At 38.9% G+C, this 20,714-nt stretch overlaps 1 protein-coding gene and 2 long non-coding RNA genes across 3 annotated transcripts; all 3 read right to left on the bottom strand.

The window, feature by feature from the left end:
• Nucleotides 1-2,709: 2,709 nt before the first annotated feature.
• On the bottom strand, nt 2,710-7,462 carry LOC131331227 (uncharacterized). Its single transcript, XR_009201336.1, has 3 exons — nt 7,363-7,462; nt 4,226-4,384; nt 2,710-3,983 (listed from the first exon to the last, which is right to left on the bottom strand). It is a non-coding gene; the product is annotated as an uncharacterized LOC131331227 (long non-coding RNA).
• A 1,643-nt stretch (nt 7,463-9,105) lies between these two features.
• Nucleotides 9,106-11,348, bottom strand: LOC131331228 (uncharacterized). Its single transcript, XR_009201337.1, has 3 exons — nt 11,023-11,348; nt 10,784-10,913; nt 9,106-9,561 (listed from the first exon to the last, which is right to left on the bottom strand). It is a non-coding gene; the product is annotated as an uncharacterized LOC131331228 (long non-coding RNA).
• A 4,776-nt stretch (nt 11,349-16,124) lies between these two features.
• LOC131331230 (probable serine/threonine-protein kinase At1g01540) lies at nt 16,125-20,153 on the bottom strand. The gene is made up of 7 exons (XM_058365112.1): nt 19,274-20,153; nt 18,045-18,149; nt 17,772-17,894; nt 17,514-17,684; nt 17,282-17,411; nt 16,968-17,177; nt 16,125-16,476 (listed from the first exon to the last, which is right to left on the bottom strand). The coding sequence occupies exons 1-7, from the start codon at nt 19,876-19,878 to the stop codon at nt 16,312-16,314; spliced, it is 1,509 nt and encodes a 502-aa protein (XP_058221095.1). The 5' UTR covers nt 19,879-20,153; the 3' UTR covers nt 16,125-16,311.
• Between the last annotated feature and the right edge of the window lie 561 nt (nt 20,154-20,714).

Genomic DNA, 20,714 nt, shown 5'->3' on the forward strand with positions numbered 1-20,714 from the left:
TAAACAATGTGGGGAGCAAAAAAAGGCCAGGACTTAGCTGCCATGCAAGGGCCAGCCACTGGACCAGTCATGACTGCCGTACGCCAGTCAAAGGACCCCGTATGCCAATTAGACTGCCTAGTTAGTGCTTGGCTTTGCATCATCTGGGCTCTGAAACATGACCAGAAGGATTTCAGAGGCCTTTTAAAGCAAATGAAGACTAACATTGAGATGTACAACTAAGCAGTTTTAAAATACGGAAGACAATAAACTGGTTATAAACATGTTGTATGGTGATAAAAGGACAAGAAAACAGAAAATGAGTGATCAAATGATCCCCACGCCAGTCATGCACATACCACCATTACTAGCATACGGCTTAACAATACTAGCGTGCGCCATTTATGATCACATTCGATCCTTTGTTTAACCAGCTTTAGGACCAAGACTGGTATTGATTACCAGTCTGGTCCCTGCCAGCACCCCTCAGGGGTCAGAACAGAGGTATTCACAAAGATGGTATACCTTTGTTTTTGAGGTTGATGGAGTGTTTTTGAGCTTCAATTTTGATGGATGGATGGTGAGTGTAGAGGTGTAGTGGGTGTATGGATGAATGTTTGCTTACTCTTTCAACCGATGAAAGAAGAGAGTAAACAAAATAAGGAGGAAAAGAGAGATGAAAAGAACTTGGGAGCTTTTTATGGGCATTAACCTTATGAACCCCTTGCATATAAATACAAAGGGGGTATTTATAGCCCAGGGGAGGACTGAGGAGGAGCTGATCAGCTGGGGTTAAGGGGTGGTTGAGTTAGAGGAGAGAGACTCCATGCATTAAATGCATGGGACTTGGGTTGAAAGGTGGTGTAGGAGGAAGGGAGAGCTGACTGCACGACTATAATCATCAGGGGACTGTGGACTACGTCAGGGTGGCCACAAAAGCCTTGAGCACATGGTTGAATAGTGATGATTTGACCGACTTTGATTGGCGTACGCCAAATATATACATGCATGCGCCAGTGGCAACTGGGTCAACGGCCGATGACCGACACGTGGCAGTTTACCAGCGCACGCCAGAGTAGCACTGGCGTAAGCAAGTAGGGTTTGGCTGAGGCCTTTTGGTTCTGACTTGAAAGGTTTGAAAGGGGTTCGACAATAGTTTGAATGAGGTTCGGAACTCTCAAAGCTCAAACACACCAACAATCTCGAGATGTTCTTCACCCTAATCATCATCGGAGAATCAAATACCATAAGCAAACTAATCTGGACAGTTCAGAATAAGGTGTCTACACATTTTTACCCCTAACTTTTCAAAATATAATCTACTTTTAAGAGTAAAATAGAAAATGTACTAATTTTTACCCATTAACTTTACAAAATGGACACTTATTAAGGAATAGTCCAAAATGGATTAATAGACTCTTAAAAGGGAACGCATGAAAAATGCAGTACTGGTGGCAACTCAATAATCAATTTATTCATCATCCCACTTCAAACACCTACGGGTAGACTGGTACGAGGAAATGGACAAGCAACTTTGGAGAATGAGATTTAACTCTGCACTAAGAGCATCTCCAATTCATACTCCATTTCTTCATTTTGGAGGAAAATCATTCTCCAATCCATCCTCTAAAACTCTCCTCCATTTGGGAGGATGAACTTTGATCCTCTAAATATAGAGGATGAAGGAAAAAATAGAGGATCTCCTCCAAATATGTGTTGGAGTTGAGAAATAGAGTGTTGGGTTGGAGTTGAGATAAATAGTACAATCCTCTAAATCTACTTTTCAAATAAAATAAATTAATTTGATCCTCTCAAATAGAGATTTGGAGGGTGTTGGATTGGAGATGCTCTAAGAGCATCTCCAATCCACCTCTATTTCTTCAAAATAGAGGATGGATGTGACACATTGAAGGGAGATTTTATAATTTATTCTCTTTTTTCTTCATTTTTTGTAGTTTTTGGGAGAATTTTGGAAGGACCCACCGTCCTTTTTAGAGTTTGGTCCTCCAAAAGTAAATTTGCTCCTCTAAAAATGGAGGACCAAAAGTAAATTTGAAGTACAAAATTCCTCCAAACTCTAAAAAGGACGATGGGTCCCTCAAAGATTTTCCCAAAAAGTACAAAAAGTGAAGAAAAAATGGAATAAATTACAAAATCTCCCCTCAATGTGTTACGTCCATACTCTATTTTGGAGGAAATAGAGATGGATTGGAGATGCTCTAAGGGTTCAAAATATTTTTGTTTGTGCGTACGCCTATTTATTTAGTAGTACATAAGCCGATAAGCGTAATGAATTATTTAGAATATATATTTTTGACGTACAAGAATTACAGGATTACACAAACGGGATTACATGGCCAATAAGATCCTAAAAAAACAAATCAATGTAATTCAAAAAAACCTAAATAGGATAGGCTTATTAACCTTTTTGGTCCCCAAAGTATTAATTTTATCTTATTTTCGTCCTCAATCTAAACATTGCTGACATTTGGTCCCCAACATATTAATTTTGTACCAATCAAGTCCCCATCTCTAATGCGGTGAGCCATGTCCGTCAAAATGAGGGGTATTTTCGTTATTTCGTCCTCTGCCAAGTTTCTGTCAAAGGAAAAACGTAAAAAAGAAGAGAGAAGAATAGAGCACGTTTTGCGGCAGCAGCCATTGGTCGCCGGGTGCCCCCACCGTCCTCCTCCCTCCTATCTTCTTTCTCTTCCCCTATCCTCATCTCCTGTTTGTACTGTTGTGCTGAGAAACTCGCAACTACACATCAAAACCACTCAAAAAAAAAAAAAAGAAACACGGTGGTGGCCATGGCTGGAAAAGAATTTTCCACTTGAATCGGCCATGGTTTTTTTTTTTTTTTAGTTGAAAAAAAGCCACGACAGCGCCCATGGCTGGAAAAGAATAACCCCACATGCTTTTGAATCGAGCTTAAGATCATTCCACTTGAATCGAGCCAAAATCAAAACAAGTTTCAAGACTCGAGAGATCCCCAAATTTCCTCTGTTCCCGCACCAGGACAAAAACAAAAACAAAATCATTTGCCAAAACCCAAATCAAAAGCATATCAACCACAGATGTGCACAAAAATAATTAGCCCATATCTCTAATTAGTAAAAATCCACTAATTGTACTAGTGGAAGTGATAATAAATGTAATAGTCAAATGCTTAATCACAAACCAAACTCAACTCAAATACTCAATTGACCTTTCAAAATAGGTGAGGAACTGAAGATTGTTGCTCAACCCGTTCAGATAGCAAAGAATGCAACCAGTCTAATCTTCCGCACAATTGCGCCCGCCTGTCCCTGTCCTTCTCCTCCGCCGCCGCCGCCGCCACACCGCAATCGTCCCCGTGCGCCGCCGTCACCGGCACAACCTCAACCCTCACCTTCACTTTTTCCGAACCCTTCTCCGTTTTTGTTTCCTTCCCTAAAACCCTCTTGTGCTTCCTCTTCGTTGTTGCTCCGCTATAGAAGGTCCCAATACTCCACCGCTTCGACAACCCCATCGATCTGCTCTTCTTCCACCTCTTTTCTTTTCTTTCTTTCTTTTCTTTTTTTTTTAACGTTTTTTATGTGACAAAAAATTGGCAAATGGACAAAATGACGGGAATGCCCCTCGTTTTGACGGATGGGACTCACGGCGTTAGAGTTGGGGACTTGATTGGTACAAAATTAATATATTGGGGACCAAATGTCAGCAATGTTTAGATTGGGGACGAAAATGAGACGAAGTTAATACTTTAGGGACAAAAAATGTTAATAAGCCGATAGCATAACGCTCTGGATGTGCTCCAAAAGAGGAATCTAGAATCCACATTTACCTTCTCTCCCCGTGGATAATTCATTTTTACTCTCTTCAAAAGTCAAATATATTGATCAATAGCAAAACGAAATCCTGAATAGAAAGGGTGGGCAAAATAGTGCTAGGCCACCATTCGGTTGGGTCAGATTGCAATAGTACACTATCTGTATCGCACAAGTTTGGTCTTACCATGGTACCTAGTGTCAGCAGGTCATACCAAAAGAAGAGGAAGAGTGTAAAGAACAACATTCCAGCATAAAAACAGATAGGCAGGTGGAAGGCTAATTTGTTTTCCTCTACGATGAAATGGAACAAGAGGCTACGAGATCAGATGCTAAAACAAGCAACCGAACAAAATAGAGAAATTTCAAATCTATCGAAACCATAACCATAGCCAGCCAGTAAAAACCTATGTGAGAGAGAGGTTTCTTGGATGTACCTTACATAAAATCAGAAACTCTCAGCTTCAAATCATATTCCCAGAAAATCACCTTAACTAGTGCTTTAAAAGGCCCGAGGCTCATCGAAAACCCCCAAGGGCCTCTGTAGCCTAAGCCATGAAGTGCGAAGCGAGGTGCGCGCCTGAAAACCAAATTACCTAATACAACAAATATCAGCTCTATCAATAACAACACCACAAGTGTATTATAACAGTTACCATACTTTGAAGTCCTAAGAGTTAGAACTCAATCATCCTGCATGGCAAATGTGAAACTGAAAGATACAGATAAAATTACATAATATCCATCCATCCATAAATAGAAGGCTATTCGCAGTCTAATCTAGGGAGTCATGCACACCTAGAAACCATCCAAATCACCAATAGCTTCCTCTTCTCCATCATCATTGCTTTATACCCAACCACATCTTACTCTTCTCCTTCATCTGAATCTCCATTCTCCCACTCAACTTGTTCCCATTCATTATCCTAATCTAATGGAGGAGAAGTCTGATGGAAAGAAGTTGAAGGCTAAATGCAGAACATTTAAGGCGTTGATACAAAAGATTATGGCTTTTAGAAACATAAAAATTCAGATTCGAAGCTATGATCCGGTCCATTGGCCTTCTAGGTGTTTGATAGACTAAGGAATTGGGAGACTATAATTAAATGGAAATATCTTGTCACTGGATATTTCAGCGCGCACTTAATGCGCCTTGGGCTTAGCCCCGAGGTGCACGCTTTATGAGCCTCAACTGTGCTCCGCCACTCTAGCCTCGCTCCCGTATATTGAAGTGATGTACCTGCGCCTCACTTCGCTTTGAGCTTAGGCGCGCTTTTTAAAACATCGAGCTTAAACATGGCCACCTTTTCAAACAGTTTGATCTTGATCTCACACCTTGCACTGTCCTGGCTACTTTTGTTCCTCCTATTGCGATCACTAACGCCTTTGTAGAACCTGAACAACACGCGACATACATCATCCACATGGACCGTTCACCGAAACCAGCAACAGTCTCAACTCATGAGTCATGGCACCGATCTACACCAAAATCATTGTCCTCGTTCCATCAAGATCAATTGCTCTATCCCTATGACCATGCGATCCATGGCTTCAGCATCAAGCTCACACCCTCTCAACTATCTGGAATTGAGAAGCACCCGGCTCACCGTGCAAACAACAGGAGTCCTTCGGCAAGCTGTTCACAACCCACACCACTGAACTCCTTGGCCTAAAACGTAAAAGTGGGATCTGGCCCGCTTCTTCTTTTGGCAAGGACATAATCAGAGGAATAATCGAGATGGGTATTTGGCCAAAGACCGAAAGTTTTCAGGGCGATGGGAGGTCACCAGTGTCAGAGAGATTGAAGGGAAAATGTTGAAATGTCAGAGCTTTTAGGCTTTTAGCCCTTCTTCCTATAAACAGAAAGCTCATTGGAGCCAAGTCTTTTAACAAAGGACTCCTTGCTTCTGGTAGACAAATTTCCAAGGGTAGAGACTTTGAATAAGCTAGAGACTCCGAGGGTCATGGAATCCACTTGGTGTTAGGTACTTCGGCTATGCTAGAGGCAAGTGCATGCATCAACATGTACAAGGTCGCATGGAAAACAAGCATAGATGAACACGACTTTACAGTTCATGACATCCAAACGCCGTGTTAGTAATGTAAACACTTTTCTGGTAAGTGGGATGTTTTTTCCATGGGTAGCCCCATTTCCTAGACTCAGTGTTGCTAACAAACTTCGGTGAACAGTGCCAGTACCCACCGTTGTGATCCAAGGACCAAGCAATTGCCGATGGGATGGACATCATGACTTTGTCTCCAGGCTCTCCACAGAACCTTGGATCACAACAGTGGGTGCTGGCTCTGTTCACCGAAGTTTTGTAGCAACACTGCGCCTAGGAAACGGGCTAACCATGGAAGGAACATAACCGCACGTTATCAATTATGAACCAGCTGTCACCCATGTGTGTCCATGGTTATCTCGCTCCATAACCGCTTCCGGTGACGTCATATCCGCCACTCTGGACAAGGTGGTTACGAGCACGTGGGCTAGCTGACATGGAAAGGGTGGCCGAGCCAAGGAGGGTTATTTTGTATTTGGGTTGAGTTGGCAGCCTTCAGCTGCTACCTCGAGCATTGTCGTTGGGAACCCTACAGCCGAGCCAAGAAGCATAGTTAGAGGTTCAATCGTTCAAGACAAAACGTAGGGGCTGAACCTGGCCTTCTGCAGAGCGTTGTGACCGTACGTGATCTTAAAAATTCAACCCTCTCGTTTGAGTGTTCTTACTCCTAACCCTCAAATCTCTGCATAAACCATATAGATTTTTTGGTACCTGGAGTTTTACTTAATACTCCGTACCCTACATAATGGCTCCCATTCTGTTTAGATACTTGTTTCCAGTCCCACCATATAATACAGCACTAGGGAAAGTTCTAAAACAAAACCTAAAGTTGTTTCACTATTTAATTAATCAACTTTACTTTTTTTTGATAACTCTTTTGGGCTTGTTCGTTTGGGGTACTAAAACCTCTAAGCATACTAAAACCTCTAAGCATGGTTCCTAATAAATTTTCTCTATCTATCTCATTACAATTTAAAACATCCCTCAAAACCCAAACCGAACAAGCCCAAAACAAGCCTCTGGGTCTCCGAGCACCTGGACTAATTTCAAGAACCAAACCAATCGTTCCCTAGCAAGGGTCCATTTGAAGTCGGAGCAAAGCCCCATAAAAAATGACCCCATAAGAGTTGATTTCACATGGAAGGTTTCGACCCAGAGACAAGGTCTTGACCACCAGCCAACCCTTTGGGTTTAAACAACTCTGCTTAAATGCAATGCCTTGTGAAACACATCAACCAAGCATGATACAAATAGTATTAGCACTAGAAATATATATACATATTAAACAATAATTCAGTCGGAATATATGCATATTAATGGGGGATTTAACCAAACAAAATAGATGTAACTATTGCGCAGTATAAATTAACTATTAAGAAGATTCAGTTAGTGCAGAGAGGAATTAAGAATTGATATCGACGTAAAGCGAACCACTTAAAACCATTGAAATCGATGTGTAGCGAATGGAAAAACGGAGTTCTTGAAGGGCATAATAAGAATCAAGGCTTTACCGTTATGAAATAGGGCGCTGAACTGAAGAGAGGGAAACCCTCGGCGACGATACCGATTGCCCTAAACTACCCTTTTCCTTTCCCCCCTTGTTTTGATGTTCCCTTTTTTTCTTTTTCTTTTTTTTTTTTGGTTTTTGCGAATTATTCCTTTATCCTTTTTTGATCTGAACTACTAATAAACTATTACTACTAGTATTATTCTTTATCGATAATTCTCCGAAAGTATAATTAACTACCAAATTTGACTATGAGACCTTCGTGAGTAATTTTCACTTTTTATCTCCTAAAATATTTGAAATCCCACGTCCATTTGGAGACCCAAGTTGCCAATCAGTCCGCACAACTATTTCATTTCCGGTAGCTATGCATTACCTCCATTACTCCCAACTTCCACAAAGGTACCTGCTACAGTTTAGTAATGCACTGAGGATTGGTGGTTTTCGTCACACGGTCCTTCAATTGTATGGCATTATGCAGAGAAGCTCTCTATCTTATGAATGGCCCACAAAAAATGTCCAAGAATTGGAATAAAATCAGTAGTTCCCAATTAATTAGTCATTAATCGTTGTATTCTTTAAAGGGATGTGATTTTGACACTTTACTTTTAATTTTGTTTACTCACATGATCAAGTCACAAAATAAAATGTCAGAAGCTAAAATTAAAATGCCACAATCAATTTCCTTCATTGAATTGCTTGAAAAGAATATCCCAATATCTCTATGGTTGGAGCTTCATGTGTATTTGGTCAAGAGTAAGGCTACAGTTCCCAATCGGGAACTCCCGACCGAAATCCCGGCGCCGCGCCGGGCCCACTCCGGCCACCGGACGGCTGATCGGAGTCGACCAAAAATTTAAAAAAAAAAACCGAAACAAAAAAATGGAGTGTTTGGATCGGCCACCTACACATATCGGATGCCGTTGATTCTCGCGTGGACCCACTTGGTTTTTTTTTTTAAATTTTTGGTCGGCTCCGATCAGCCGTCCGGTGGCCGGAGTGGGCCCGGCGCGGCGTCGGGATTTCGGTCGGGAGTTTCCGTCGGGAAGCTCAGACTTGACAAGTGTTGTTATTGGTCGAAGAAAATCTCTGTTCTAGACTGAAATCTACTGGTAATAGCCGGTGAATCTGGCTTGTCAGCAGTTCAAGTGATCATAATCGTTGAATAATATTTCTAATGATCTAGATTTATTTTTATATTGTTATCAGTAAGAGTATATTTTTACCGATAAAAATTTCAGCAAATTTGAAGTATTGATCATTAAGATAAACGATTCAGATTGAACCGCACACGCTTAAGTGCAGTTAACTACAAAGAAGCCGGGTGAAGTGGGTACGTAGGTGTCAAATGTCAAGGAGAGGAATAGGAATTGGTGTGTAGGTTGTGAGGAGGATGTTCCACGTGGATTTTTATAAATAAAAAATAATTGATTGTAAACTTTAGAAAATTACAAGATTGAGTTTCGGGTGTCTGATAAATAAATAAATAAATAATAAACTACATGTGTATATTATTAGGATTTGTCCGTGCCTGAAGGCACGGCGCAATGTGTTCTAAACACTGTCTAAATGAAGTATCAAACCTCACTTTTATAAAAAAAAAATTCGATATAACGGTTGTTTTTAACTCCATCTCACATGGGGCGAGTTTCGTGTTAGTGTATATCCCACCCCATATGAAATGACGTTACAGATAACCGTTGAATGAAAAATTTTCTATCCTCCCAACAAAATGTACTACTTCTCAAAATTTTATGTTCTAAGAATAAACTTCAAACATGGTCCACCTAACCAAGTTCATAAAATAGTCTAACACAACATATGTTATCAAACCTGTGTAATTCCATTAGTTGCATTCAGACATAGCAAATAAGAACCTTAGTGGAATGAAATCTAACATCAGAGTTTTTCTAAGCTAACATAAACCTAGAATTCTTGCTTAACATAAGAGTTTCCTTAAGCTAACATAACTAAGAATTCTCACTCTCTTGACTGTAACCTTCCGAAACAAATAACCGAGATAGCAAAGAGTTGAAATAGTGAGATGGAGTGGACACATCTCTAATTTGTACTCCAAGTTGCTCACACCTGAAAATGGCACGTGGGACGTAGTTAATTTCTTGCCCAGGTTTCGCTGAAGAATGTGTTGAAAGCATCGTCTCTACATCCAAGTGTTTTGTCACTCGACATTTTGCCCATCAGGCTGCAAAAAACAACAGCCAGGTCATAAGTCACATAAACCCAGCATGGAATAACTTTAAAATAGGAAGAAATGTACAAAAATAACAATGTTCTTTAGTATTCATATGAAATATGGGCACGGCGCAACGTAATCTGAACCCAACCTAAATGACAACCCCTGTTAACCTAACTCGACTAACATAAAAATAAAAATAAATACAACTTTTATTTACGCAGCCAAATTGATGCAACAATAGCTTGGAGTAGAACCAAACTAATTGTCATAGACTTATAGCTATCAACATTCAAAAATGTAAATGCAACCTGTTCCATTTCCTCTTCCTTTCCTTATAAAGTTGTTCATAGGATCATGATAGACCCCAATAAACATGGAAATAACACCGTAATAAGAGTAAATAAATATAAGCTACTGTATTATCTTATTCTCAACTTCCAAATCAAACCTCCATTAATTCCTTGTGATACATGGTGTAGTAACTCCTATCATAAATCTAGTTCAAAAAAAAGAAGACAACATGCCGATATAATTAACTAAACCAGGAGCTTTTCTTGAAAATTTGGTTTTATTTATCTGGTACCTTGGATTAATTGGTGAGGTTTGAGGCAAGCGATTCCCAATGTACCTAGGTTTCAGTGATGTCAGGCATCAAGATCGCATCAGAAGAGTCTTGCAGCCAATCAACACATCAAAGGGCTAGCACCATAACCTAAGTAGAGGTCAAAAAATTGTTTGACAGCAAAATAAAAAGAAAACGATTCTTCAAAATGGATTTCAAAAAATTACGAACTGCTGAAGCGGAAAATTGAAAAACTTTAGACAAAATATGACACTATTGAAGCGGAAAATAGAGCAAAACCAATATATCATTAGGAATCAGAAGCATTATAATGTCTACTTGTCCAGTGATTCGCACCAACATACAGATCAATTAACAACAGGATAAATTGGAAATTTGGAACTAAAAAAATGCAATCATATGTAGCAGTTAATCCATGCAAGATTTGGTGTCCTTCCGCTCCAAGTCCTAGTCAGTCAAAAAAGTTAACACACGTGTTCAGCAAAAAAAACCTGTGGTCGGATTCAGCCTGAGCTCATTTGGTAAGTAGCTCAAATCTGCGTCACTCTACTCAATCAAACTAAAAATGAGCTCAAGCTAAATTGACCAGAGGTCAAACATCAAGCCAGTTTCAAACACTAAGAACCACTATAGAATTGTTATTACCTATCTCATTTTAGTCATCGGATCGAGCCAATTTCATAGAGAAGTCGGATCTCTGCTTGATCAATTGAAGCCTTAATGATCCATTGCTTGTATTTGCATAATCGGGATTCATGTAATTTGCATATTGATACTGCAAGATAAAGAGTAAAAATTTGTACTATATGATTGAGACGCCCCTCCTCCCACTTGAAAACCGACCAACAAATCCTAGAACAAATCAAAGGCAGCATAGCTTGAACCTTAATTGGTGCAGAACACAAATGGGGAGGATAAGTTCTCGGAGTTTCAGGGAGGTAGATGGAGGTGCTGGAAAGAAAATACTAGAACGACCTTACCAGTTAATGAATGAAGAAAATCAATGAAAGAGAAAAACCATTTTTATTTGAAATTTGCTAGTGAAAATACTCCAATCCAGTCATCAATTGATGGGTTCAAAATGCTATATTCCAGTCACCGATTCAGTATTTTGCCCCTGGAAAAGATAAGGAGTGTTGCATCGGTTAGTCATAATCGATTAATTTTAGGTCAATTTAGCACATCTAGGTCATGTTTGATGGAGCGCTAATCCTTTGTACCGAATGAGGTAAAAAGAAAAATCAAACTAATAGGTCAATTTAGCAAATTTAGGTAATGTTTGATGGAATGCAAATCCTTTCTGCTGAATGAGATAAAAAGAAAAATCAGACTAATTAAAACTGAGATGGTCGTAGAGTACCAATAAACTTGATGTAGAATACCAATAAAATATGAAAACCACATTTTTTTGCCAATATTTAGGGGAGACATACATGCTAAGAAATATGAAATGGAAAACCGTGGCCGGAAAATAAAAGACGGTAGAAAATTTTTTAACAATTTTTATTCTCCCACAACATGTCAGTAGTAAAACAATGATAGACTCGAAGTCATCTAGCTTTTCGTATAAGTGAACTGTATCCCCCTAACTACATAAGTCAATTTCTTTTTTGGATTTGTGACGCCACGTCAATATTTTTTTGTCTGGACCCAATTGACTATTGAGAATATTGGTTGCTTTTAGGAAACCATTATCATAGAACCCAAAAGAGCCATACTCCAACTTTTTTTTATGAGAATAATGGTTGCTTTTAGAAAACCATTATCTTATTCAATCGAAAAAAAGTTGGAGTATGGCTCTTCTCGATTTTTCGATTGAGTATTGGTTGCCCATGACAGCCATCACTCTAATTTAAACCGAGCGTAAAAGTAATCGTAAAATTTGGGAGTTGGAGTAAATTGGTCACATGACATACTCAACCCGAAAACTTAATTAATTAAGAAAAAAAAGATGCTAAACACATATGCATACGATGATATTTCACTTAATGCTATTTTATAAACTCCACAGGGTGAACAAAGAGAACTGAAAAAAAAAAAAAAAAAAAGAAGAGAATTCACCATGGATAGAGAACAAAGGACTAATTTTTCGATTCACCGCCGTTTTAAAAAAAAAAAGAGAACAAAATAGCCATACCTGAAGAGAGAGCAAGAGTCAGGGAGACGGAAAAGAGAACTGAAAAAAAAAACGTTTAGAGAGAGAGAGAGAATAAAAAACAAACGATGAAAATAAATCATTTAGCATTCAATGCCAATCCTTGCCAAAAATGCTAAGAATTTCTAGTGAATAGGGAATATCAGTCAGTGTAAATTATGTGTATGTTCAAACACGTAATGCACCCGTATAGAAAGAATATAATTATATTGCTTTGCCTTGCCTTGCCGTTTCAACACCCAATTTCCATATATATTGCTTTGCCGATTCAATACCCATAAGGAATATATATTGGTTTGCCGTTCCCATATATATATTACTTTCCAAAATCTCGTTTGCTTTGCCGTTTCGATCAATTGCTGGAGTCTTAAAATGAAAATAAATAAAGGGTAGAGATTTATGCAGAAAAATGTGTCATAAATCAAACGGCCAAAATTTATGCAGGAAAAATGTGTGGGCCACCACACTGTCGCGATTTGTATTATAGATATAGATATTATTATATACATAACTTTGATTAATTGCTATAAGGAGTAAAATTTTATACTGTGAATAAACTAACTCAAGTTTATTTATAATTGTGAAACGGCCCACCTCTCTCTCTCTGTCCCCCCTCAAAATACCTCCCCTCCTCTCTCTCTCTCTCTCTCTCTCTCTCTCTCTCTCTCTCTCTCTCTCTCTCTCTCTCCATAATTGGGGCACCGTTCCGGAAAGTAAAGTAAGTATTTATTTTTTAAGAAGACAATTTCAAACTCAAAAATAATGTGTTTACGCAAATAATTTTCTTACCAATATAGATCTTATTTAATAGATCTCATCAAGATCTTTGATACGATGCAAAAAAAATTTAAAAAATTATTTTTATTTATATTATTTTTGAGTTTGAAAATGTGAAATAAGCTGCTTATTTTTTAAGAAGGTTTCTGAAACGGGGCCTAAGTATTTAGGATTGTAGAATTAGAGTTTTTCGAGCCCAAAATTAAAAAAAAAGAAAGAAAAAAAGAAGAGAGATCTCTTATAAACTGCTAAGTTGTATTATTTGAAAATTTTAACTTCAAATCTAATGATCCTAATTTCAGAAAAGTAAGATTTTATACTGTGAATAAACTAACTCAAGTTTATTTATAATTGTGAAACGGCCCACCTCTCTCTCTCTGTCCCCCCTCAAAATACCTCCCCTCCTCTCTCTCTCTCTCTCTCTCTCTCTCTCTCTCTCTCTCTCTCTCCATAATTGGGGCACCGTTCCGGAAAGTAAAGTAAGTATTTATTTTTTAAGAAGACAATTTCAAACTCAAAAATAATGTGTTTACGCAAATAATTTTCTTACCAATATAGATCTTATTTAATAGATCTCATCAAGATCTTTGATACGATGCAAAAAAAATTTAAAAAATTATTTTTATTTATATTATTTTTGAGTTTGAAAATGTGAAATAAGCTGCTTATTTTTTAAGAAGGTTTCTGAAACGGGGCCTAAGTATTTAGGATTGTAGAATTAGAGTTTTTCGAGCCCAAAATTAAAAAAAAAGAAAGAAAAAAAGAAGAGAGATCTCTTATAAACTGCTAAGTTGTATTATTTGAAAATTTTAACTCCAAATCTAATGATCCTAATTTCAGAAAAGTAAGATTGCGCAATATTTAATATTTAAAATTTTCGAAAGTTCTCCAAAGGTGAATAACTGGGTCTTAAATATTACAGTAATGTGTTTCTTTTTCCTCTTCTTTTTTACTTTCTGTTTCTCCCATTCATGATTCATCTCCATATTAAATTGTCTCCAATCCTTCCTTCCCCATGATATCTTGTGATTCTTGACAAGGCCTACCTTCGTGCTATTGGAGCAAATTTCATAAGAGGGTGTTGCAAATACAGAAAAGGAAACCGAAACATCTACTTCATATTCCGCTTGAATATTATACCAATGTATAGTTGAGATTTAAACTGTCCCGTCTCGTCCAAAGTCCAAACCTTAGACCATAGAATCCAAACACCCTAGCATCTCACAATTTCTTGTTGCACTAGAAAAGAAAGGAAGAAGCAGAAAGTGACGGTCAATTCCACGGGAATGTGTTTCAATCTCAATGGATCTGCTGCTGTAATTTTTTTGTTCAGCAGAACAACCACCCACAACTGCCCCTAAAAACAGAGGTGGGTCATATTCATCATTGTCAATATCTATTTTTTACAGTACACTAACAAGCCAGCTAGCACTAGTGTGGTAGGCTCTTGTCCCCCTCCGTGAAGGTCAATGTTCGAGCTTCACGAGGGGCAGAGTTTGGAATTTCAGGATTATGAATAATTTTTAAGCTCTCCGTTGACTAACATCTTACTAACCCCCTCTTACTATACATAATAGGAGGAAAAAGAAAAAAAAAACAAGCCAGCCCCACAATTTTAATTGAGATCCAGATTCAAGAATACCCTACGGCCTGCTAGATGTCCCAGACTCCCAATCACTCCCAACCGCCCCATAGCGACCAAAACAGAATGCATGATGTGTACTAGTGAATAGTAATATGGCACCAGAATTAGAAAAGGATAAAAGGAAGAAAAAGAAAAGGCATCCTTGCATCTTCCTACTCGTCTACTAATACAAGATTTGGGGGGTCCAGAGATTCCCAAATGTTTGTATTGTATAGAACATTGTACCATAGACCCAGCTGTAGAATTTCTTCTTCTTTTTTCTAACAGTATAAAGGGTGTCCGAGTCAGTTTACGGGCATTTCGACTATTTTCCTCTCCAGTCCAATCAAAGGCGGAAAAAGAGAATTCACAAGAGATTTCTCTTTCGCGTCATGACCCCAAGAAGTTGTCAAGTTTCGAACTTAAGATGTTTAGATGTACAGCTCAATCCACGTTACTACTTAAGCTACCCTCGCTGTTAAGCTGTAGAATTTCCTAAGTACCAAAAAAACAAAAAAAAAATACCCAGCTGTTCAAAGTGTCTCCATTCACTGCCAATGGTCCCTCTCTCTTACTAATTTTTCTCCACTTACAGAAAACATGTGAAATGTAGGTGAAGGACTCAAATATTGTTCCACTTTACCCCACCTATCTCCAAGCACAATTAATTTAGTCTGTCACATCCCTTAAATCAAGGGAATTTGAACTGAAACATTCTAAACACTAGTGGGACCAGTTTTGATCTCTCCCTTTTTTTGCCCTGTCCTAGTAAACCATCCATTGGAGGTGAAAGTCCTCCAACTCTGTTAACAAATAACCAATTCCTTTCTACAAAATCAGACTCCGTTACGTGGAACTGGGTGGGTGCACTACAAGGAGGTATTAGTGCACAATTTGGGTCATCCATCTTGGTTATCAATGGTTCAAATTTCATATTGGCAATAGATTTGCAAGAGCTGAGAGCGCACCCCCCACTGTTGTGTACAGCCTTTTGAAGTAAACGAGTTCTTTCTTTTGCCAAAGGAAACACATGGTGGTTGGAAAAATCCCTCTCAAGTTCATAAGAATAAAACCAAGAAGAAACAAACAACAGAGTTTAGGAAATATCTAGAAAGCCCAGAAGAAATCATGGTAAAACAGTGATACTCTATTGGTATTAGGACAAGAAGTTGTTCGATACGTTAAATTGACCAGAGCAAAAAATACTCTACAACAAGGTCGGAGTTTATCTTTAGACAGCTATTTTTCCGGGAGTCCCTCAACCGCGTCATACAAAGACTAATTTTCCGCAGGTTCAATCCTTAACTGCATCATACAAATACTAATTTTCCGCAAGTCCAATCCTTAACCATGTCATATTGAGAAGGTACTTACAATTCTAAACAAGTATTCTTGTCAATTAGGAACATCAAAAGAATAAAACAGAATCATTATAGATGGTATCCAACTTAACTATTATCAATGGTGTCCAACTGAGTCATCGCAAAAAAGGCATCTACAACAATAATTAATACAGCCCGTATATACATGTGAAATGAAATATAACAATTAACAAAGGGCCAGCACTGAATGTAATGGGACTCACAGACGCGTGTTAACTCAATGGGCTTGTCGAGATCACTGCTCTTCTTCAGGTTCTTGCTTTCTCCATAACGACCTGCTGGCTTGGGCAGAACTCTCATACCCACTACTGTCACCTGATTCAATCACACTTTTTTCCATCAACCTCTCCTTTATACTGCCATGGTGAAAGTGACCATGTTCTCGTCCAGCTCTTCGCTCCTGAACAACATGTTTCAAAACATAGTAAAAGGAAAATATAGATCGTCTTACTAGAAAAATGAAGCAAGGAGTACAAATATAATGGATATGACTTTTTAAACACAACATTGGAATCATGTGTTTGCATTGACGGCTTTGAAACACAAGGGTCAGCAATATTCTGAGACAAATGATGTCTCAATTGCGTCCTATGGTGGCCAATCAATTCCGCCAAACAGTCACTCGTTAGGTATTGTGAGGGGTATGTTGCAGCCCAAACAAAGGACACACATAAATATTGACGATTAAACCTGTGTTAGTATACATGTCAACATGATCTTGTTTAGTTGTAAAGCTCAAGTTTTTAAGGAAAGTTGTGACAATATGCTAGCGTAAGGTTATTGTCTTGAATTGAAAAAGATATCATATTATGTCAGTGAGATCACATTTTGGCAGAAACCTACAAAAACTATATCATGGAACCAGAGGAATTGAACACTCATTAAACTTACATCTCTGAAGGGAAAATCATCAGCTTCAAGCATGTGTATTACACGACCCATCTTCGGCCTCTTCTGACCATTTGGGTCTACACACCGTAGAGCTACTAAAAGGGCACGCTTCAATGCCCTTGAAGAAGGCTTCTCAGATATTTTAGGATCCAAAACTCCTTCTGCATTCCTGCTGGAAACCATTGCTTTAAGCCACTCGACTAGGTTCACCTGAAAGCTACACACAATCAGAATCAACAAAGAAAAGACAAAAATAGTGGAAGAGGAAAACAAAAAGGTTTTGTTTCATGTTGAAGTGGTTCGAATAAACAAACCTCCCCCTGAGGACGGCTATAATCCACTGGAGTCCTCCCAGAAATTATCTCCATAAGAAGAATCCCAAAACTATAAACGTCACTTCTCTCATTCAACATGCCAGTACTAGCATATTCTGGAGCAACATAACTACAAAACAGAACCAGTTGCCAATCAATCCAATTTCAGCTTGGTCAAGTTTATATGAATACCAGTTACCAAAATGTAAAATACAGAAGTGGTTTAACTGACCCAAAGGTTCCCATTACTCGAGTTGTCACGTAACTCCTCTCTGAGCCCAAGAGCTTAGCTAAGCCAAAGTCTGACACTTTGGCATTCCACTGCTTATCAAGCAAAATGTTGCTTGACTTGATATCCCGGTGAACAACCTTGGGCTCAAGCCCCTCATGAAGATAAGTCAACCTGAAATTGTATAGTTATGGACGAGTTTGAAATAAAATAGGATGGTGATCTAACAAAACAACACCACTTGATCAGAAATTTAAGTACCCTTTTGCAGTTCCAAGTACAACGTTCATGCGGATATCCCACGTAAGAGGGCTGCATGGCCCTACATCTCCGTGTAGCCACTGTTCCAAATTTCCATTGTCTACATACTCATAAACAAGCATCCTAAACAACGCAAACAATTGTATTAGTCCCCCCACGCCACAATTTAAGACATATCTATCATCTTGTTTGAATCTTGGTATTTTTCTTGCAAATGCAGTGTCAAGATTCCACAATAAACTAAGAAACACAAGTTTACTACTGACAAAGTACCTATGAGCACCTTCTGCGCAGTAACCCAGCAACCTCACCAAATTCTTATGCCGAACGCGCCCAATTGCTTCAACTTCAACTTTAAACTCCTTCTCAGCTTGTCCCCTGCAAGGAATTCCATGAAATAACACTAACCATAATGATCCCCCACCACCATATTTTTCACTACTAATGCTACGCAAACACTTCATTAGAAAATATAAGAAGCCTAGGGAATCATCTCCACCACTTACTCAATCTTGACTCAAACTGAAACTTGAGTTAAAATTACCTCCCAGAACACTCTGTACTCCTTTACTTAGAAAGGTATCAAAAAGAATATTAACCATTTTCTATTAAAAAAAATTCAAGACTATTTTGTGGCTTTCAGATTTACTACTGTGCCATTAAATATGAGTTCGTGTCTCAGTTTTTACTACACTTCAAATCAAATGAAGGTTCTACAAACATTCTTACTCAAAATTAGGTTCAAGTTCGAGTGAGGGCTATAGATGACCTTAAATTCTTCAAAAACCAAGATTAGTCATAATTGCACCACAAATGTGACTACTTTTTTAGTAACTCAGTATCCAGCCCAAATGAACCAACTAATGCGTGGACCTAAATGTGACTACCTAAACACATCCTACCAACCTCTACACATACACAAAAAGACTGAAAAGAAAATGAGGGTCAAGTATTGTGAAATTTTTAAGATGACCACCCTTTACGCTTCTGCAGAGAAGTTCAAGAGTCAATCCTTCCAAAAAAGCAAAGATTGATTATTTATTCTCTACAATGAAGATTTTTTGTTTAATTATTCTCTTAAATGAAGAAAATGGGCTTAGTATCATGAATCCCTGCTATCGGAAGCCCACAAGGCTTTCATTAAGCTAAACAAATAACAAAAAAAACACAAACTCCAATATAATTTTTATACTTTTACATACACACTTTTATACATTATTCACACATTTTAATACTCTTTTTTAACCTTCACAAAAGTCCAACGGGTTCTATTTAGCATTTCCCTAGGATGAGGGAGATAAGTTTTGGCTGCCCAGTGGGTACCGGCGGTACCCGTTAGCAATCTGGACCGTCCAAACAAGTTCCGACGGGTACCATGTGGTAACCTACCGGCACCCAAAAACTTCTCCCTCAACTAGTTTCCCGTTTGGTATAATTCAGATCCTTATACTTGTAATCAAGCAAAAAAAAAAAGAAGTAGTAAGAAACTTTCAACACTGCACCTGTTATTGAGCAAATTCTTGACAGCCACACGGGTACTATCTCTCAACACCCCACTGTAAACAATCCCATACCCACCTTCCCCAATCACATTCTCATCACAAAACCCATTAGTCGACTCCTCAAGCTCTCTAAGCGTGTACCAATGCCCCCACCCCAAATGCGACACCTCTGGCCCACACATCCCCACCTGCTCCCCTCCTCCTCCGCCGCCGCAGCCGCGGTCTGGGTAGGAAATCCGGTGGCCCTTCCCAACCTCCACATGAATCCTCTGGTGCCCAATTAACCTCTCGTCTTCTAGTCGTTCGGGTACGTGTACCGGGTCGGGTTCTGTAGCGGGTTTGGGGTTTTCTTGGAAGTGGGTTTGTTGAGGTGGGTTTTCGACGCGGATCTCTTGGATCTCTTTGGAGACGTTCGGGATGGTGGGTTTGAGATGGCGAGTGGTTTTTTTGTTGTTGTGGTGGTTGCGTCTGGAGGTGAAGTAGAGGGAGAGGAGGAAGAGGACGAGGACAATTGCGGCGCCGAAGCATATGCCGAGGACGACCCATAAGCGAAGGCCGAAGATTGAGGTTCGTTGGGAGAGCTGGTCGTTTAGAGACGTGGACATCTCTCTCTCTCTCTCTCTCTCTCTCTCTCTCTCTCTCTGTTGTTAAAAGTCAGAGGTGGGTATGGTATAGGAGAGATTGAAGCAGAGAAGAAACAGAGAGAGGAGAGTGGGATACAGTGGTGGGTGGTTCGAATGACAGTGGAGGGACTTGGGAGTTGAGGCAAACGAGTGGGAACTGTGAAGGGTCTAGAGAGGGGGAGTGGGGTTTAGAGAGAGAGAGAGAGAGAGAGAGAGAGAGCTGTAATGATGGGACTTGGAGACCTGGAGGAACCCCCGCTAATGTGACTTCTTTTTTTTTTTTAAACCCCAAAACTCAGAAAAAGAAGACAATTTTTTGTTTTTTTATAGGGGAAATCGCGGCTCTTTGGTCTACTTTTCTTAAATTCTCTCTCTGGTAGTGTTCTTTCTTTGCCGATCAAATAAAAAAAAGTTTTCTGAAATTATTCGCCAATTGCTTTCGCATTGTGATGTCTCCGTGAATAAAATGACCAACGGTGCTATTGACAGAGACAATGAAAATACAGATACTGAACAGATTTTAATGTGAGATTCACTACGGGTTTTACACAAATAATTTTACTCATTCATTGAATGTAAATCATTTTTTTAAGAGCTCCGGCAAAAAATCAGCTCAATTCAATACCTACAGGTTTTCGATTCAATCATCTAACTTTTCATTTATTTTTTAGGATAATAAAAAGTTATATGATTGGATCGAGCTCCTATAAGTATTAGATTGAGCCGATTTTTTGCTAGAGTCCTTGAAAAAATATTTCACATTTATTAAACAGCTCGAATCATTTGTGTAGAATCTGTAATGATATCCACATTAAAAT

This window comes from Rhododendron vialii, chromosome 6a, assembly GCF_030253575.1.
Source record: "Rhododendron vialii isolate Sample 1 chromosome 6a, ASM3025357v1".
NCBI lineage: Eukaryota > Viridiplantae > Streptophyta > Magnoliopsida > Ericales > Ericaceae > Rhododendron > Rhododendron vialii.

Bases quoted from the DNA above. Each gene is read 5' to 3' on its own strand.
- LOC131331230 (XM_058365112.1), bottom strand. From the start codon at position 19,878: ATGTCCACGTCTCTAAACGACCAGCTCTCCCAACGAACCTCAATCTTC. The intron at 18,150-19,273 runs GTGCAGTGTTGA...AATTCCTTGCAG, and splicing joins AAGAATTTGCTCAATAACAG to GGGACAAGCTGAGAAGGAGT. The intron at 17,685-17,771 runs GTACTTAAATTT...ATACAATTTCAG, and splicing joins GTACTTGGAACTGCAAAAGG to GTTGACTTATCTTCATGAGG.